Source organism: Carlito syrichta, unplaced genomic scaffold, assembly GCF_000164805.1.
Source record: "Carlito syrichta isolate Samal-C Ts95f unplaced genomic scaffold, Tarsius_syrichta-2.0.1 Scaffold176108, whole genome shotgun sequence".
In the NCBI taxonomy this organism is placed as follows: domain Eukaryota; kingdom Metazoa; phylum Chordata; class Mammalia; order Primates; family Tarsiidae; genus Carlito; species Carlito syrichta.
In genome coordinates, this window is record NW_007120204.1 from 106,522 (window position 1) to 124,959 (window position 18,438).

The 18,438-nt window shown below is 35.0% G+C and overlaps 1 protein-coding gene across 1 annotated transcript in view; it reads left to right on the plus strand.

The window, feature by feature from the left end:
• ARHGEF38 (Rho guanine nucleotide exchange factor 38) overlaps positions 1 to 18,438 on the plus strand; it is a 135,516-nt gene that overhangs the window by 91,073 nt on the left and 26,005 nt on the right. Inside the window, exons 5-7 of the mRNA XM_008051478.1 lie at positions 1,207 to 1,224; positions 10,133 to 10,332; positions 13,895 to 14,028. Coding sequence (XP_008049669.1) covers positions 1,207 to 1,224; positions 10,133 to 10,332; positions 13,895 to 14,028 — 352 coding nt within the window. The remainder of the gene's footprint in view (positions 1 to 1,206; positions 1,225 to 10,132; positions 10,333 to 13,894; positions 14,029 to 18,438) is intronic.

An 18,438-nucleotide genomic window follows, 5' to 3' on the forward strand; every position in this document is an offset into this window, starting at 1 on the left:
TGAGGGAAATTGCTAGGGAAGGGAGGGGCATGCTTCATTAACAGGGGCACCTGCGTGAACAGTGTTTGTATACCTAACCCTGAATTATATCCCACGTCTTTACATTAAAATAAAAAATAATATTTTTTAAAAAAATGTTGATCAGGCAACCCTTCACTGGGAAGGCGGCATTTGAGCAAATACCTGAAAGCGATCTAGAGGAAGAACAATCCAGGCAGAAGGAAAGGAAAGTGCAAAGACCTAGAAGCGAGAGCACTCCTGGTAGGCTTTGGAAAGAGCAAAAAAGCTTGTGTGGTTGTCACAGATCACAGTAATAGATAAAAAATAGGAAACTAGGTATAGAGGAGGTGGAAGGAGAAGGTAGATTATAGATTGCTTTTCCTTGGAGGGAGCAAAAGAACACTATAAAAGCTGGCCTTGTGTGAGAATTATTCATTGAGTAGGTGAATCATTCATGTGTGTAACACTATACTGTATGCAGAGATACTATACAGCACTTGGTAATAGTTTATGCAAATCAGCTAAACATTTCCTTTGTAATCCTGTAATCTTGCTCTTTCCTATTAAAATGTTTAATAGATCTCCTATTACTATGCTTAATAGATCTTTCACAATGCAAACAAAAAATTAAGTTTATTTTCAAATTATCAAAATTGGCTATAATCTGAATCAACAGTTTTTAATCTCATTTAATAAGTGTGAAGAAAGAATGATATATATACCCCCCAAAAAACCTTTAGGGACATGATTATCAAATAATGAGACTAGCCAGGCTCGGTGGCTCAGCTTGTAATCCCGCGCCTTTGGGAGGCTGAGGTGAGTGGATTGCCTGAGCCCGCGGGTTCGAGACCCGCCTGGGCAGGTGAGACCTCATCTCTACAATAAATTAAAAAATTAGCCGGGTGTGGTAGCGTGCGCCTGTAATTCTGGCTACTCGGAAGGCTGAGGCTGAAGGATCGCTGGAGCCCAGCAGGTCGAGGCTGCAGTGGCTGGGAGCGGTCACTACGCTCCAGTCTGGGCGACAGAGTGAGACTCCAACTCAAAAAAAAAAAAAAGAGAGAGAGAGAGTGACTAATTCTTTAGGGTATGCATCAAAATTACTTATTAGTTTATTTTACATAAGAAAATTTAAAAGTTTTATAATGTTTGCATATTACCTCAAATGTATACATTTGCATGAACTTACTTTGTTTTCTTCTCTTACAGGAAAATATACATGCAAGAGTAAGTACTTTTTAAAATAATATAAAGCAAATACAAATGCTATAGGGACAAGCTTTTGAATGTCCAAATCAGAATTTCTAGTTTTGCCATCATGTGTCTTGCTTTTAATAAGTAAGTCAGGATTGCAAAGGCATTTACCCCAGACATTATTACTTAGTACATCAGATTTCAATACTAATTATTTCCAATTTGTCTGAAATTATCTTACTTAAAAATTAGCACATATATTGTACTAAACTTTTAAGAAAAATCCTGATATGTCATTTGGTAAGTTTGCTGGTGTCAGAAACTCTTCAAAAACTGTTCATCATACATATGTTTAGGAATCTTAATGTGTCCAAAAACACTTCTACCTATTAACAACAAAATCTCATTAATTTCATATTGTTTTTGGAAGTTCCATAGATGAATGCACAAGAAAATATTCCTTATGTGTTCTAGTAAAATATTGAGTTTCCTCTAATTTGGACTCCTGTATGATTCATGGAGAAAAATCATACATATATAACATGGAAATAAAATATTAAGATGAAGTAGGTGGTCACTAGGGTAATATGGAAATTACTTTAAGAAAGCAATATATGCACACACTCTGAAAGATACTCATTTTTTAGGAGAAAAACATGTCTTGGCTGAAAGGATGATATTGACTTAAATACAAACTCATATTTACCAGTACTTAAAGGCACATGTTTGGCTTATCATGGTCAGTAACTCTCTAAGGTCTGCACTTCTAGTGTGTGTTTGTGTGTTTTCTTGTGTTTATGTATGTGTATGTGTGTATTTTAAATTCCTAAGAGTTTAGATCAAGAAATACAAAATTTACAAAGTAGAAGTTATTTATGACATAAATACCTGTCATTCCTGCTTTGGTGCAGAGCAACAGTGGGGAAAGTATGCCAAAACTGAGGTGAGGGTATCAGACATCATAGAGACCTGTACCTTAGTCAAGTTGAGAAACTGATATTTGAGACGCCAGACTGACAACTGGTTCTCTCACTTTATAAGTCTTTTCTTTCAAAAAGAAAAAAAAAATCCTATGGGATAAACAGATATAAGTAGATTTGTTTCATGAGTTTCCAATTCTAAGCTCATTTGAATTTGAAGAGGTATATAAGCCTTCCTGGCTTTTCTTCAAAGATAGTTGTTTGGGGGAAGAGGAGTGGCACTCTGCCTCATTATAAAGCCAGTGTCTCCGGCATTGTGCCAAGGACTGCAGCTTTGCATAACTCAGTAGTTAGAGAAGAACTTTATGTGCTACAAATTCTGCTTAGGTTTCTTTTTCTAAAGCTTGGGTCTTTAAAACCAAAAAGCAAAATAAGGAGAGAGGAGAGAATGATTCAGAAGAGAAAGAGAGACATTCTTCTCAGTGCAGTTAGCATGCACAAACTGCTACACACAGAATACTTGAAACAAGCAGTACATTGTATTGAAACATTTGCTTTAAAAATGGCCCTACTTTTGCAGCAATCCTGCTGTGTGGGAGTTATTCAGGTTGTGTATGTCCCTCTAGCCTATACTATATATCAAGAACTAAAAAAAAAAGAATGATCACATCATGTGGCCGGATGAACATCAAAGCCAAGTTTGCCATGAGCTATTTTCTTTCCTGTTCCTCTTACTCAGGTCAAGAAGCACACATGCTGCTACAGAAAAGAGCAAAAGACAATGTCAACTGCTATGTAATTGTTGATCTGTTTAGGCCAGGAGTGTTGCAGCCAAAAGGGCATGTAAGAAATGTGGGGTTTTAAGTGACATTCAAAAAATTCCTTACTTATGTCAACTGAAAATTACCTGATTTTTTTTGCAAACTATATTTTAAAAAAATACAGATCATGTAAAAATATATATCTATAACTTCTAAAATGTTTACTTGGGATTATAATCTTATGCAAATATTAGACAGTATAAAAGTGACATGTATCACAGAACCCTCCACTAAAGATGCCCCCCAAAATTATCTGACACAGATCCCATGTTCTAAAGCAAGAAAAAGATACCTATTGTAAATGAAACTGTCTCCGGAAATGCAATGCTTCGTTATCTTCATGCTTTTACTCCTCTCTACATGTGTTCCCTGTCTGACCCACCTTTGGATCTCAGTTTCTATTCATCTCAAAATGTTACAGAATATTTTCTTTTTTCTTTATGTTTTTAAAATTATTGAAGAAATTGCAAATAAAGATTACAAAAAATGACAATCAGTAGTTACATTCCAAGGTTAAACATTGCAACATTGCAGTAAATCCGTCATTCACAAAATTTTTATTTATACACATACTAACACAGAAACATTATATATTTCCCATATGTCAACTTGCTGCCTCATTCATCAATATATCCTGAACATCTTTCCACATCAGTAAATAGAAACCCACGTTGTTTTATAGCTGTATAATATTCTATCTGATATGTATGTCATGATTTAGTTTGCCAAACTGTTACTGACAGTTGAATTGTGTTTGTCTTACAAACATGCATGTTATGTGTTCATTCATATACATGATCTTTGTACAATAATCTGATTATTTTCTTAGGGTGAATTTCTAAGAGTGCAACTGCTGGCTCAAAGTACTTTTGATTTATTGTCAGAAAATGTCATAAAAATTCAGCTAATGTATATTTCCACTATCCATGTAGGAGTTGTTCATTTATCCATGACTCCAGAGGTCCTCAACATTTTTGGCATCAAGGATCGGTTTCCTGGAAGACAATTTTTCCACGGCTGGGGTGGGGTGGGGTCATCAGACATTAAATTCTCCTAAGGAGCACGCAACCTGGATCCCTGGCATGCGCAGTTCGCAATAGGGTTGCACTCCTATGAGAATCTAGTGCAACCGCTAATCTGACAACAAGCGGAGCTTGGCTCCACCGCCTGCTTTGCAGCCTGGTTCCTAACAGACCATGGATCAGTACCGGTCCGCGGACCGAGGTTGGGACTCCTGCATTACCCGACATTAGATACAATTAATATTTGTGTAATATTTGTATCTTTAAAACTCTTAAATGTAATTGGCCCCAAATGGTATTCTGTTATTTTAATTTGCATTATTAATAACCTGGCGCATTTTTCATTTGTATTTAGCCATTTGTATTTCATTTCTAATGAATAATCTTTTATTTTTTGAATTGGAGTCTCACTCTGTCGCCCAGGCTGGAGTGCAGTGACACACTCACGGGTATGCCAGCGTCGACCTGCTGGGCTCAGGTGACCCTTCCGCGTCAGCCTTCCAAGTAGCCGGAACTACAGGAGCGAGCTACTACGCCTGGCTGATTTTTTTATTTATTGTAGAGGTTGGTCTCAAACCAGCGGGTTCAGGCAATCCACTCCCCTTGGCCTCCCAAAGTACTGGGATTACAGGTTGAGCCACCATGTCCAGCCACAAATAGTCTTTTAAAATAATTTTTCATTTTTATGGAGGTGTTCATCTTTTTGAAATTGATTCATAATGTCTTTCAAATTAGCAAATATGTTAACTCTTGTCTGTCTTGTGCACTGTAAGTAATTTTTCCAGCTCATCATTTGACTTTTAACATAGTTAATGGCTGCTATGTTAATGGCTGCTTCTGGCTTTGTTTTTAATTTATACAACTTTACAGACCTAAATTTTTAAATAAGCTTCATGACTTTATTCAACTATGGCTTTTAGATTTTGTGTCTTGCATAGAAACTTCAACATGTGGTTTTTAAAGGATAATTCCATGTTTTCTTCAAATTCATGTAAGGTTTTACTCTAAAAAATAAATATTTTGATCTATTTGGAAATTATTTTGGTGTAAGGAATGATGCAGAAATCCACCTTTATTTTTTTTTTATGGCTAGCTACTTATCACAACATCTGAATAATCCATTTTTCCACTTAATAGAAATATTGTATTTACCATGTACTCAACTTCCATACATATTTGTATTTATAACTTGACTTTCTATTTTGTGCTTCTCATTTGTCCAAATTGCTTTTAGTTTTGTAGCTTTATAATATATTTTAATATCCAGTATACCTAGTCTCAGCTCAGTACTTTTCTTTCTCAGAATTTTCTTGATTATTCTTGTATAGTATATTTTCCTTCTGTTAAAAATTTTTCTTAAAAAATATGTAGCCATGGTTAAAACAGCAAAATAGTTCTGCAGGATTTGTCAAGAAAACTAATAATCTATTTTCCTACCTGCCCTTACTAAATGCTCTTCATCAGAACACATTATTTTCACATATTTTGGCTGACCTTCATGATTCTAAAAACACATTTTTTCCTTTTTATGTATTATATTTTGGCTTCCCCCTGTGGAAGACAATAATTTATCCCTCTTTCCTGTCTCCATCTCCACCACACACATGTACACATGCACCCCTTTCATTTCTATATTCTCCCTATGTAGTTACATTGTTCTCTTGAATAATTTCACTCATTATTTCCTCCCCTCATTTACTCTGTTCTTTCTGGGACTCCTATTATTAGATATTGGACTTCTTGGATTCGTCTTGTAATTTCTCTCTCTCTCTCTCTCTCTCTCTCCCTCTCTCTCCTTTTCCTTTGTATTTTTGTTCTTTGTTGGAAATTTTCTCAATATTTTTCCCCACACTTGTCAGTTTTTATTTCTGCTATTATCCTTTGAATTTTCAAGAGTTTTTTCTTAGTCCCTCAAGTGATACCCCTTGTTTTTGTAGCACTCTAAAAATTAGGCAGTTTCTTAAATAGGTTTTCTTTTTTATTTATTATAAAGATGTGGGGTACAATTCAGGGTTAGGTATACACACGTTGATTATACAGGTACCCTTGTTGATGAGGTATGCCCCTTCCTCCCCTAGCAGTTTCCCTCAACTGCCAATCCCAACCCTCCTCCCCTGACAGTTTCCCACTACTGCCAATCGCTTTCTTATAGTATTATAATTGTTCAAGGTTCGCTTATGAGTGACAACATATGGTATTCTGTTCTTTGTTTCTGTGATAGATCACTGAGTATGATCGATTCCAAATCCATCCAAGTTGCTGCGAAGTCCATATATTTGTCCTTCTTTATGGCTGCATAATATTCCTTTGTGTATATGTACCACATTTTCTTTATCCAGTGCAGTTTCGATGGGCAACATGGTTGGTTCCGTGTTTTTGCTATTGTGCGTAGAGCTGCAACAAACATACACGTGCAGGTATCTTTTTTGTAAAATGATTTGAGTTCCTCTGAGTATATTTCCAATAGGGGAATTGCTGGGTCATACAGAAGGTCAATTTCTAGTTCTTTCAGAAATCGGCACACTGTCTTCCAAAGAGGCTGCACTAGTTTGCATTCCCACCAGTAGTGTAGAAGTGTTCCTTTTTCTCCACATCCTCGCCAGCATCTGTTGTTTGTTTTATGAATGCTGGCCATTCTTACTGGGGTTAGGTGGTATCTCAATGTGATTTTGATTTGCATTTTTCTGATGATGAATGAGGCTGAGCACTTTTTCATGTCTGTTGGCTGCCCGCATATCTTCTTCTGAGAAATGTCTATTCATGTCTTTTGTCTACTTTTTAAAGGGGCTGTTTTTAAACAGGTTTTCAACTTATCCTCCCCATATTAATTTCCAGTCCTTTACTCCCCACTTTCATAGATACCTAATGACTCTAATTAATGAATAATTGGGGAATGCTACATAAGTTATCATTCATCTCCTTTACAGTTTCTGAAATTTAATAATTATTACATACTTACTCTTACTGTTATATTTAATTTATGACAAATGCTACTTGTTTATTTATATAGATCATACAGTTTCTTTTAAAATTTACTTAGATATTTTAAAAGGAGGGTAAATTGAAAACAATTCCATAGCAGTATAGATGGTTGTTGTCACTGTAAAATAAATATTAAATTTAGGATGCTTGTGGCCATAAAATAGAGGAAATTCAAAGTAGCATGGCTAATAGTTTCATGAATAATTTTTCTTCTCTTATTTTTTCCTTCAAATCAAGAAATATAAATATGTCTCATGTTGAATATCTATTTTCTTCTGTTTTCCAGTATAGTTTTTACATTGTTTAAATGTCATTTTTATTTTCATTGCACAACTTTTTTTTTTTTTGGTATTTGATGTTAACTCTTTGCAGCAAAACTGAATGCTGCTAAAACAAAGCCAGCTGTGTTTACTTGACTTTGTAAAGTCCCAACAATATTTTGTAATGAGATTAGTGTAGCTACTTATGGTGCTAAATACTTGCCAAAAAATTCACGATAAAAAAGACTAAGATGAAACAGAATTACACATTAATAACTAGTTTAGTTTTCAGCCCAATATGTATGGGGAACTGTTACACATTTGGTTACTTGCTGTAGGGGAGACATGTAATAATTGGTGCCTTTGCTGAGATGGGTTATATCACACATCGGACTCCTCTGCCTCGCGTGGTATCAGAACTTAATCTTGGTGGGATTAAATGGGGTGAGCTTTGTGGCACTGAATTCGTAGGATGTCATTATCTTATAACACATCCTCTATCTTTTCTTCCATATTGCTTGTCTGTGTCATGCAGATATCAGGTCATCGTTGCCCATCACTTGGGCAACTGTCTGAAGTATATGTCTGAAGTCAAAAGTGTCTGGGAGATTTCTCAATTTTGAGATTGCCATTTTAGAATTTGCATTCATGATGTTTTTCAGAGAAACAATAATAATTTATAATTGTTACTACTGTCCCTTGAAACATAAAAGGAAGGGAATAGAGCTTTTGTGCCAAAGAATGATGGAAAAGAAATAATAATATGATTTGGACACAACTAAAGAGCCTAGGTTGGTTTTTTGGCAGATCTAAATAAGAATGGAAGGAGGGCAGTTCAAAGATACAAATACATCCTTTAATACTTCTGGGGATTTTGGATTTTTTTGTAATCAAAAATAAGAAGTACACGTATAACAATAATCACACTAATAAACTAATAATCTATCTTATTAAAGTTAGATTTTCTTTTATTGAGAAGTTTGATTATTTTTATATTTTGACAGTATTTTCAGTTATTTTAAAAGATCAAATAAATCAATAATTGGTGATAAAAGAGAAGCTCAGAAAAAATTCTGATCACATTCATAACGATAGTATGATTTCCTACAATCAATTTAATACTTTCCATATCATGACTGGTTTCTTATTTAAGGGACTTATTTCTTTTTTTTTGTTGTTGTTGAGTTGGAGTCTCACTCCGTCACCCAGACTGGAGTGCAGTGGCCGGAATTAGGTGGTCCGGCGATCCTTCTACCTCAGCCTTCCAAGTAGCTGGAACTACAGGCGTGCGCTACCACGCCCAGCTAATTTTTGGTTTATTGTAGAGATGAGGTCTCGCCAAGTTGCTCAGGCAATCCACTCACCTCAGCCTCCCAAAGCGCTGGGATTACAGGCTGAGCCACTAAGCCTGGTTTAAGGGATTTATTTCTACTTAAGTGTTTAAATTGATTGTATTTTTGAAGAATCTCCACTTAAGATATATAAGAAAATGCTGTCCTTCGTATTAAAATGTTCTGCTACTGACATACCATCAGTTAGAAAATATGTTTTAGTTACTTTTTCAGTATTTATAATACATTTCCTTTTTATTTATTTCACTCAATCATCCAGGAAATCAATATTCAATCTCTCTTTCTTGCTCTTTCTCCTTTCCTTTCTGATTCTCTCTTTTCTTTGTCTCTCTCTCTCTCTCTCTCTCTTTCTTTTTCCCTCTCTGTCACCCTCTCTTCTTACCTCCCTCTTTTCCTCCCTTAATATATTTGGTGGAAATGGTTAGGAAGTACAAGATAAAGCATATTAAAGCAATTTTTTACTTCCTTGCAAATCTTTAATATTTATTCTGGTTTTCTTTTTTTAAAAAAAGTTGCCTTTGGGTTTGCTTTAGTCTTTGTCTCTATTATGCTATCATCATTGTCTCTGTATGCAAACAAAATTTGTCAATCATTTATTCTGGACCATTGTGCAATTTTTGGGCGAAAAAACTTGGATATAAAATTAAAGCTCATTACAGAAACTCTGAAAATTCTTATCATTTTTCAGTCTACAAACATGCATTGAGAAAGTACTCTATGTCATGCTGGAGATACAGTGGCACGAGAAACTGACTATAAACAGGTATATAGGGAAACAAGATATTTAGATAGCAATAAATAATATGATAAAAATAAAATGGGGAGATGTCTGGGGTGTGTGTGCATGTGATAATCATAGTTCCTTGGTTTCTCATTTATCAAATGAAGAACTGAATTAGGTGGTCTCTAAGATGTGATCAGAACTTTTCTAATGATGCCATTTTTCTAATCTTGTTTAACATTTTATATCTGTTTTACTATTTTAATTATGTGATCTGTCATTTGTACATATTAGTGCTTTAAAAAATTATTGAAGTTTGGAAAAATCCACCTATTAGGATTTGAAAAGGATGACTATATTTCTTACCTATAGCATCTCTGTATTCATCTCTTTGCATAAAGTGGCTTTTTAGAAATCACTGCAAGTCATCTGTTTAGATTTTTAAATAACAAGTTTATTTTCTTCCTAATAATCACAAAAATACCATCAGGAAAATGCTTTTTTCTTGGTTGTCATGGAAAATACATTTTGAAATTGTTTCTTACTATATTATAACGACTTATTTTTTTAAAAACTGTACATGGAATATTGATGAAATCATGTTTTGATCCCTTTTGGTGGACAGATATGCCTGTTTATTTTCTTTTAGGTTTTTTGTTTTGTTTTGTTTTGTTTAGTAGTTTGTTTCAGTCTTGTTTCTGTCTATCATCTTTTGTCCTTGCTTTCATTTAGAAGTTTTATATAACCAAATGGAAAAAAAGAGAAAAACTGTTTTAGGTGTAATAATTTTTTTTAATCACAAAAATGAAAAGAGTTAGTAAAACAAATATTTGTTAAACTGATGCTATTTATCTTTATTATAGAGGTAAACCAAACTTATTGGACATGGGATCTTTGATGATCAAACCAATTCAGCGTGTGATGAAATATCCCTTATTACTGTGTGAACTTCGGAATTCTACTCCTTCCTCCCACCCAGATTACAGAGCACTAGAGGATGCCTTTGCTGCAGTAAAAGACATTAATGTTAACATCAATGAACTTAAAAGAAGGAAAGATTTAGGTAGGATGAGATATGATGAACTGGTTTTTTTCCATGACTGCAATGTCCTGTTTATGTTTCTGGGAAACAGAACATCTAAGTAGTTATAGCAGTTGCCGTAAACGTGATTTGAATTCTAGAATTAGAAACTGGGGAGGAGACTGTGGCTTTTGCCTCGCTGACTGGGTTGAGGATATCAAGAGGCACCAAAAAATGACAATAAAAAAAATCAAACACCCATACACTCAATCTCATTTGTCCACCACATTCCTGGTGACATATATGGACTGAAGATGCCCATAGCATAGTCCTATAGCACAGTCCTTCAATCATTAGAGGTATGTGTGATAAGGAGACATAGCCAGGTAACCATAGCCGAGGGAAGCTAATGTATAAAGTGTCTGGGAAAGGGGCAGGTTCAGGCGAGGGGGCCTTTCTAGTACATTGGATTCATTTGTCTTAGCACGTAGAAAATGCACTTTTTTTGGCAATAATTTCTCTACTGTTGGGAACAAGTATACTTGTTTCTAAAATTAATAAATTATTGTTAACTATTTGGTATGCTAAGATATAAAATTAGTGTTTAATGAAAAATGTAGATTTCAAAACAGGAGGGATCACTATATGGTTCCTATATATTCCATTGGGATAGGCTGTGGGTCCTCCTTCAGTGATTTGTGTCTATAAATTTCTTAATTGGATCTGTAATCCTAATATTGAATCTCAATTCAACATTAAAGCAATTGTGGGACATTAGAGCTAATTGGTTCAACAACTTCATTTATTGTTTGTTTTATTTTTTAATTTTCTTCAAAAAGTAATATATTTGTACTAATAAATTAAAATTGTAAAGGAAAATATACAGGAAAAAGTGAAAGTTATAGAATAAAAGCCACTATAAACAAAATGAAAAGACAGCACACAAGGATTACTGTCTAGAATATATAATGATTGATATTAAATCAATAATAAAAACATTTTAATACAAAAAGGGTTAATAAAGCAATTCACTGAAAAAACAAAAAAGTTTTAAAAGGCTAAACCTCACTAATAATCAGGGAAATGCAAATTAAAATCATAATAACCTACAATTACCAACTCAACAGATTGGGGAAAAGAGTAAATTAATAATGCTAAATGCTGAATCTCAAAGTACAGGTAAGAAAGTAAATTGGAATCACCACTTTAGAGAATAATTTGACAATATCTAGCAAAATAGAAGGTGAACACACCAGAGATTCAGACATCAATTTTTAGGTATTTGTTCTAAAGGAACTCTTGCCCGTGTGCTCCAAAAGATATAGACTAGTAAAGAGCATTGAACATAAGTGTAAAAAAAGAGGTTTACATATTTATTCAGACAATAGATAAATAAACTGCTTATTAGACACTGTGGTAGAATAAGAAGATAAAAAATTGATGAAATAAAAGTCATGTGAATCAATTAAGTTAATCTCAAAAACATAATCTTGGGTTATTTAAAAAGTAAATTAGCAAGTGATAGAAGAATATGTGTAATATGGTTCCATTTTTATGAAGTTTAAAAAAGTTAGAAATAATACTATGTATGGGTATGATTCCAAACATCCACAGCAAAGATATAAAAGTAGATACTAGTAAATAAACCCCAATATTTAGGATAACAATTCCCTTTAGGAATCAAACATCAGGATCACAGAGACTTCAACTGTTTTGTGATTTTTTAAAAAAAATAAAAATATGAGAAACAATGCAAAATGTTAAGATTTGACAAAGCTGGAAGGTGGATAATGGCTGTTATATTATTTTTGCTACTTTTCTCTTTGATTAAACTACTTTAAAGTTCTAAAGTGTAAAATTTTTCCACTCCCATGATTCCAACTTGCATAGCTAATATTTTATTAAATTGTCTTCAGATTTCCATCTTTTTTCCAGTTTCTTCTCTCTGTCCCTCTGTCCATTCCTTCCTCCCTCCCTTTCACATCTTCACTTCTTTCCTTCCTTTCTATAACATGTAAGGCACTACAGTTTGCTTTTTTTTTTTTCAAATTTAATTATATGAGTTCTGAAAATTAAATTTGTGAATTCATCCTTTAAAAAGTGCTACATACCTCATTGCTGAATATCACCACAGTCACCTTTGAAGTACTCCCTTTTGGAAGTTATGCACCCACACCAGTGCCTAGTCCACCCATCAAAGTAATTATGGAACTCTTTTCCTGGAATGGCCATCAGAGCTGTTGTCGTTTTACTCTTGATGTTCTGAATATCATCAAAATGTCTTTCTTTCAATATTTCCTTTATATTCAGGTAAAGACAAAAGTCTCTGGGGACCAGATCAGGTGAGTAGGGAGTAGGGAGTGTGTAGGGAGTGTCCAATACAGTTATTTGCTTACTGGCTAAAACTCCCTCATAGACAGTGCTGTGTGAGCTGTTGCATTGTCATGATGCAAGAGCTCCTTTGGGACCACTTTTGCACACACCTTTCTTATGCCAATATTTTCAGTAAAGATTTTCCTAGCTATTTCCTATTGATGTTTATTTGGTCTTCTATGCTTTTTACAGTCAGTCAACTATTCTGACACACAATTCAATAAATTTTTGTCATGTTTTTGTCAGTTCTGCTCATTACCGGCCATCCTGACCTCTCTTCATTAGTGATGTTTTCTCTCCCCTTCAAAAAATGTTTAATCCATTTGTACACAACTGTTTTTTCTTCATGGCATTATCCTAATAAACTTGGACTAATCTGTCCCTGATTTCACTTCCATTCTTTCCAAGTTTAACAAGAAATTTAATGTTTGTTCATTGATTTAATTTAAATTCTGACACTCTCATGATGACTGCTCTGATGGCCATTCCAGAAAAATTGTTCCAAAATTACTTTGATGGGTGGATGAGGTGCTGGTCATCAGTGCATAGCTTCCCTAAGGAATTACTTTGAAGGTGACCATAATGATTCTCAGTAATGAGATATTTAGCACTTTTTCTAGGATGAATTCATGAACTTAATTATCAGGCCTTGTGTATTATGAAGATTCTTCCAATTAATATCACCTTCTTTATATTGTTTTCATAATATTCCATTTATGAATATATAATAATTTGTCAAACTGTTCCCCTACGGATAAATGTTTATTTCCAATACTTTGTTATTAGAAAAAAATGCTGTAGTAAACATAACTGTATGCTTGATTATAGTAAGCAGATTTATTTGTCTTAACTTCCTAGTCATAGACTGTGTCATGTCCTTGAATGACTGTGTTTCTGAAGGTCAGTGGGGTGGGGACATGACTGGACAGTGAGGCTGGAGTATATGGCATCTGCAGAAGGGAGTTAAAAATAATATTGATTTTTTTTTCTTTTTGGTTTTTTGAGACAGTGTCTTGCTGTGTTGCTCAGACTGGTCTCAAACTCCTGAGCTCATGAAATCCTGCCTCAGCCTCTCAAAATGCTAGGATTGCCAGCATGAGCCACCACACCAGGGCAAAAATTATATAGATTTATATATTGAATGTAAATACCAATCCTGAAAACTTTGGGGGAAGTGCACACTTTCAATGCTGTGTGTGTTCAGATATGTCATTGCATTCTTCCTTTTCAGTTTTAAAATACAAGAAGAGTGATGAGGATGAATCACTTAAAGACAAATTGTCTAAACTAAATATTCATTCAATTAGCAAGAAATCAAAAAGAGTGACAAATCATCTAAAGATTCTGACCAGAGGAGAATCACAGGTAATTTTTCTTCTTGGATTACATATATTTCCCCAGGGAATGTGAACACTGAAATTTTTGTAAGATTTTATTTTGTTGTTGTCAGAGCTATTTCTAGAACAAGGCAATTGCCCTATTCTTTTCCTTTCTCGCTCTCTCTCTCTGTCTCTCTCTCTGTCTCTCTCTCTCTCTCTCTCACTGTCTCCCTCCCTCTCCCTCAGATGGGAGAGAACAGACAAGGACATGCAACATGAGACACGGGGCATAAAAATACCCTAGGAGTACTGATGTTAACCATCAACCAGCATATACTCTCCCCTATGGCAATGTCCTTCCATCCTGTTTTACTTCTGCTTTTTAAAATCCTTACTTTCCTTTAGTGTTCCTTTGAAATTCATTGTATCTTTATTTCTTCCATAAAAATGAAGTGTTTATATGCATAAGTTAGTATGATTTGTTTCCTATTCCTTATCTCCCATCTCTTACCCCACTCTCCAGATGCATATTATATTAGTGGGTATCTGGTTAGCCTGGCTTGAATCACTTTCATCTCAACCCCTTAATGAATAATGGATGGATTAGCACAGGCTCTTATAATGTGCCTAATAATTACTTGAGGAACTTGCTGAGTTCACTGGGTCCAAATTCTAGGGTTCCACTTGCCTCCAGGGTGCAACCTAAGAATGTGTATTTTTATAAATTTATAAATTTTGAAACTAATGAAATTGAAGTAAGTGGTCAATGAAACACACTTTGAGAATCACAAGACAGAAAGTTCATGGTCCTGAGATAGTAATACAGTGGCCTTCTAACAAAATTAGGAAGGATAGTTCTTACTATATAGTTCTTAGTATTTTTCCTCTCATTTGCCTGTTCTTATCACTTGCCATCTCTAAGGTTTTTGATTTGAACTAGAGAAAATTGTATGGTGGTTCAGCATTGGTTTTAGATGGCTTATGGTAGCTGCTGCAGTTTTTTTTTTTATCTTCTTCAATTAAGTCTTTGTAGCTCTCTGACCACTTAGGCAAAAGCAGCCTCTTCCTGCTCTGAATACCTAATACATTTACTCTGTATTTCAATCTTGGCACTATTCATATTTGCAGAAATCAGCACAGGAAAGAAATTAAGAGCAGGATCTTTGAAGTTATTCAAACCTGGATTTGAACCACTTCTGCTACTTAATAGGTATTTGTTTAGGGGCACATGACAAATTCAATGTAATCATCTGTAAATTGGGATTATGCTATTATCTAACACACAGGATGGGTGTGAGGTTTAAATGAGGTGATGCGTATATGAAAAAAGCACCTAGGCCAGGCATGGTGGCTCATGCCTGTAATCCCAGTTTTTTGGGACGCTGAGGTAGGAGGACCATTTGAGACCAGGAGTTCAAGACCAGCCTGGGTCACATACACAAATACAAAAATTAGCCTGCATGGTGGTGTACATCTGTAGTCCCAGCTTCTCTGCAGCATGAGACAGGAAGATCTCTTGAGCCTAGGAGTTTGAGGCCACAATGAACTATGATCATGCCATTGCAGTCTTTCCTGGGTAACAGAGCAAAATCCTTTCTCAAAAAAAAAAAAAAAGAAAAGAAATCAGCTAATACAACATGTAAGTATTCAATATATATTGCTGTCATTATTAAAAAATATCATCATTATGTTAGATCATTGCCTTTTTATTTACCTTTGAATGTGCAGACTTCTTGCTTCCTGTGTGATGTAAACTCCTTAATGCATGATGTATTAATCATATTTTTTACTTTCTGTATTGTATAATGTTTGACATGTTACAATCGCTTTCTGACTGAAGAGGAACTGACCCATCCAGAGCTAGCCAGTTCTTAGTGATAGCAAATGGCCGGGATCACAATTTTCATATGTAAACCAATCAATTATGAGTCTACAGCTTCAACCACTTCCTTATCTAGTTCTTATACACCAAGTCAATATTTCACATGCCATAAATTATCCCAGGGCTGGGTACCAGGCAACTAGAGATTCCTCTATAGCCCACTGAAATTATTCCAAGTAGCCAATCCTAAACTATTTACTCTTACCTACCTTACCTTTCCAAAATCCCAATAAGCTCCTCTCTCCTAGCCTCTGCCACCTGACCAAAACCTAGTTCTTTGCCCTGTGTGGCATGGTTCTGACCCGTCTCTCTGAGCCCTGTGAATATAATAAACTTTCTCCTTCCAAACCTCGTTCTCATTTCCTCTTGTGACTGTACTGAATTTACCATACCATAGCCAACATGTACATTTTTAGAACACATAGTTTGAATCATTCTTGTATTTACTTCCTCATATCCTTCTAGGAGCTCACTGGGTCCATTGCATATAAGACGCTCCTCCTATCAATGTGGAACTTATTGTGGGAAGTTTGGAACATTTATGGTACATGTTCACAGATCAGGGAAAGGACAATCAAGACATTTCAACTAAAGACAACAGTAATAAAATCAAATTGGAAATTAATTTAACAAGAGACTAGCTCCCATAGGCATGTGTAAATGTAGTGCAAGCAATTATTTCCCACTGTTTGGGATTTTGCTTCTGAGTCGAGACAATTCTTTTGAGGAATAATAATAGGCAGGCTCTAATTCTGGGCAGCCTTTTGAATACGTTGTTATATTCTTTAACATATTTGTCATCAGCTTCTTATGTTTTTCAACTGTGGACTAAAAGTGAATTGTAGTTAAAATAGCCTGAAGGGGTATTAATTAGATTTTCCCCCCTTAATCTTTTGAGAGGATGTACTGTCAGCAATGAAGCATTTTACTGTTAATCAGAAAATCAGCTGCATAGGCTAGACGGGAGAAGAGATAAATCTCAAATCAATCAATTTTGCACTTGTCAGCAGCTCAGGTGAAATATTGGTAGAGTTAGGGTATAAAGCTATTACCCAAGAGGAAGATTCTATTCAATTCATCATACATGTATTGAACTCTCTTGTACCAGGCACTATGTTGGAAATTTGGAATACAAAGATGAACAGATGTAGGTTCTGAATTCAGACTGCTTGGGCTTGAATCTTGATCCTACCTATTACCGTAGATAAGTTTATTTAACTCTGCATATTAATTAGGGCAAAGGCCACACATCTGTCATAAGAGATGCCAAGGCATAGTAGCTTAAATCGGGTAGTCATTTATTTCTCTCTTTTAATAGTCCCGACACGTGAGTCCAGATGAGCTCTGCTTCAAAAGATCCTTCAGAAACCCAGTTTTGCCAGTGTTTTCTCTAAATATATTGTCTTCGTCTGCTTGGTTGATGCTGTGTTCCTGCCATGTACTCATTCAAATCCCAAGGAAATATTATAAGGCCAAGACTCAGAAATAAAATATACGGCTTCATCCACATCCCATTTGCCCAAACCCAGTTACAAGCTCAGAGCCAACTGCAAGGGAGTCCTCAAAATGTAGTCTCTAGTAGGGCAGCCATGCATTACAACTTAAACTAGAGGTTTAGGTTCTATCAGTAAAGGGACACCAGGGGGAATGTTATCTCTGCTATACCTCCTGAAGCTTCTGTTTCATTATCTTTAAAATGGGATTTATCATAATTCCATTATACATGTATAAGAATTAAAATGAGAAAATGGAAGAAAGGTCTTGGCACAGTGTCTGCAACATTGTCAGTGTTTAATAAATGTTAACTATTATCATTAAGACAAAAATACTTAATCTGAAACACCTGAAATTCGTCAGTAGAGAGAATTGCTGAATCATTAACTAAGGTTATAAGAGCACATAGGAAGAAGCAATTAATTTTCTACAGTGGGAAAGATAGGAATAAAGGAAGCATTTATAGAAGGAGTGACATTTGAACCAGTCCTTACAAAATAAACAGTATTTTTCAAGGCAGAAAACGAACAGCAACATATTCCAGTAAAAGAAAACAGCATGAAAAAGACTTGGTTATAGGGAAGTAGAATTGGGCAATATTCCTCACAGTATGATTCTTGAACCTTCTACTTTAGAATCATCTGGATCTCAGCCAAGATATAAAAAATAAAATATCTGGTGATGGCTCCTTGGAAACTGCATTTTAAAAAATCTGCCCCAGCATATTGCTGTATACACCAGACTGAGTCAGAGCATGGCAATTTTAAGGCAGAAGTTGTTGGATTTTGTGTGAATTACAAAGAACTCTGCTGCCCATTTAATCAAAAGCTTTCTAGATAAACAATATTAAGGGGTTTAAAAATGAGATAAAATATCGCCATTTTCTATTCATTCAGTTCTAAGGACAACCATCTTAAATTTTTAAAAAATTGTGAACCAAGAACAACTACAGTTATTACTCAGTGCCAAACTGAATGATACATACCCTATTCCACAAAACATTTGCATGTTCACACAGATTTTGCCAGCATGAAGCTGGCTCCATCTTGTCTTGTTGCCATTTTGATTGCCAAGAAATAC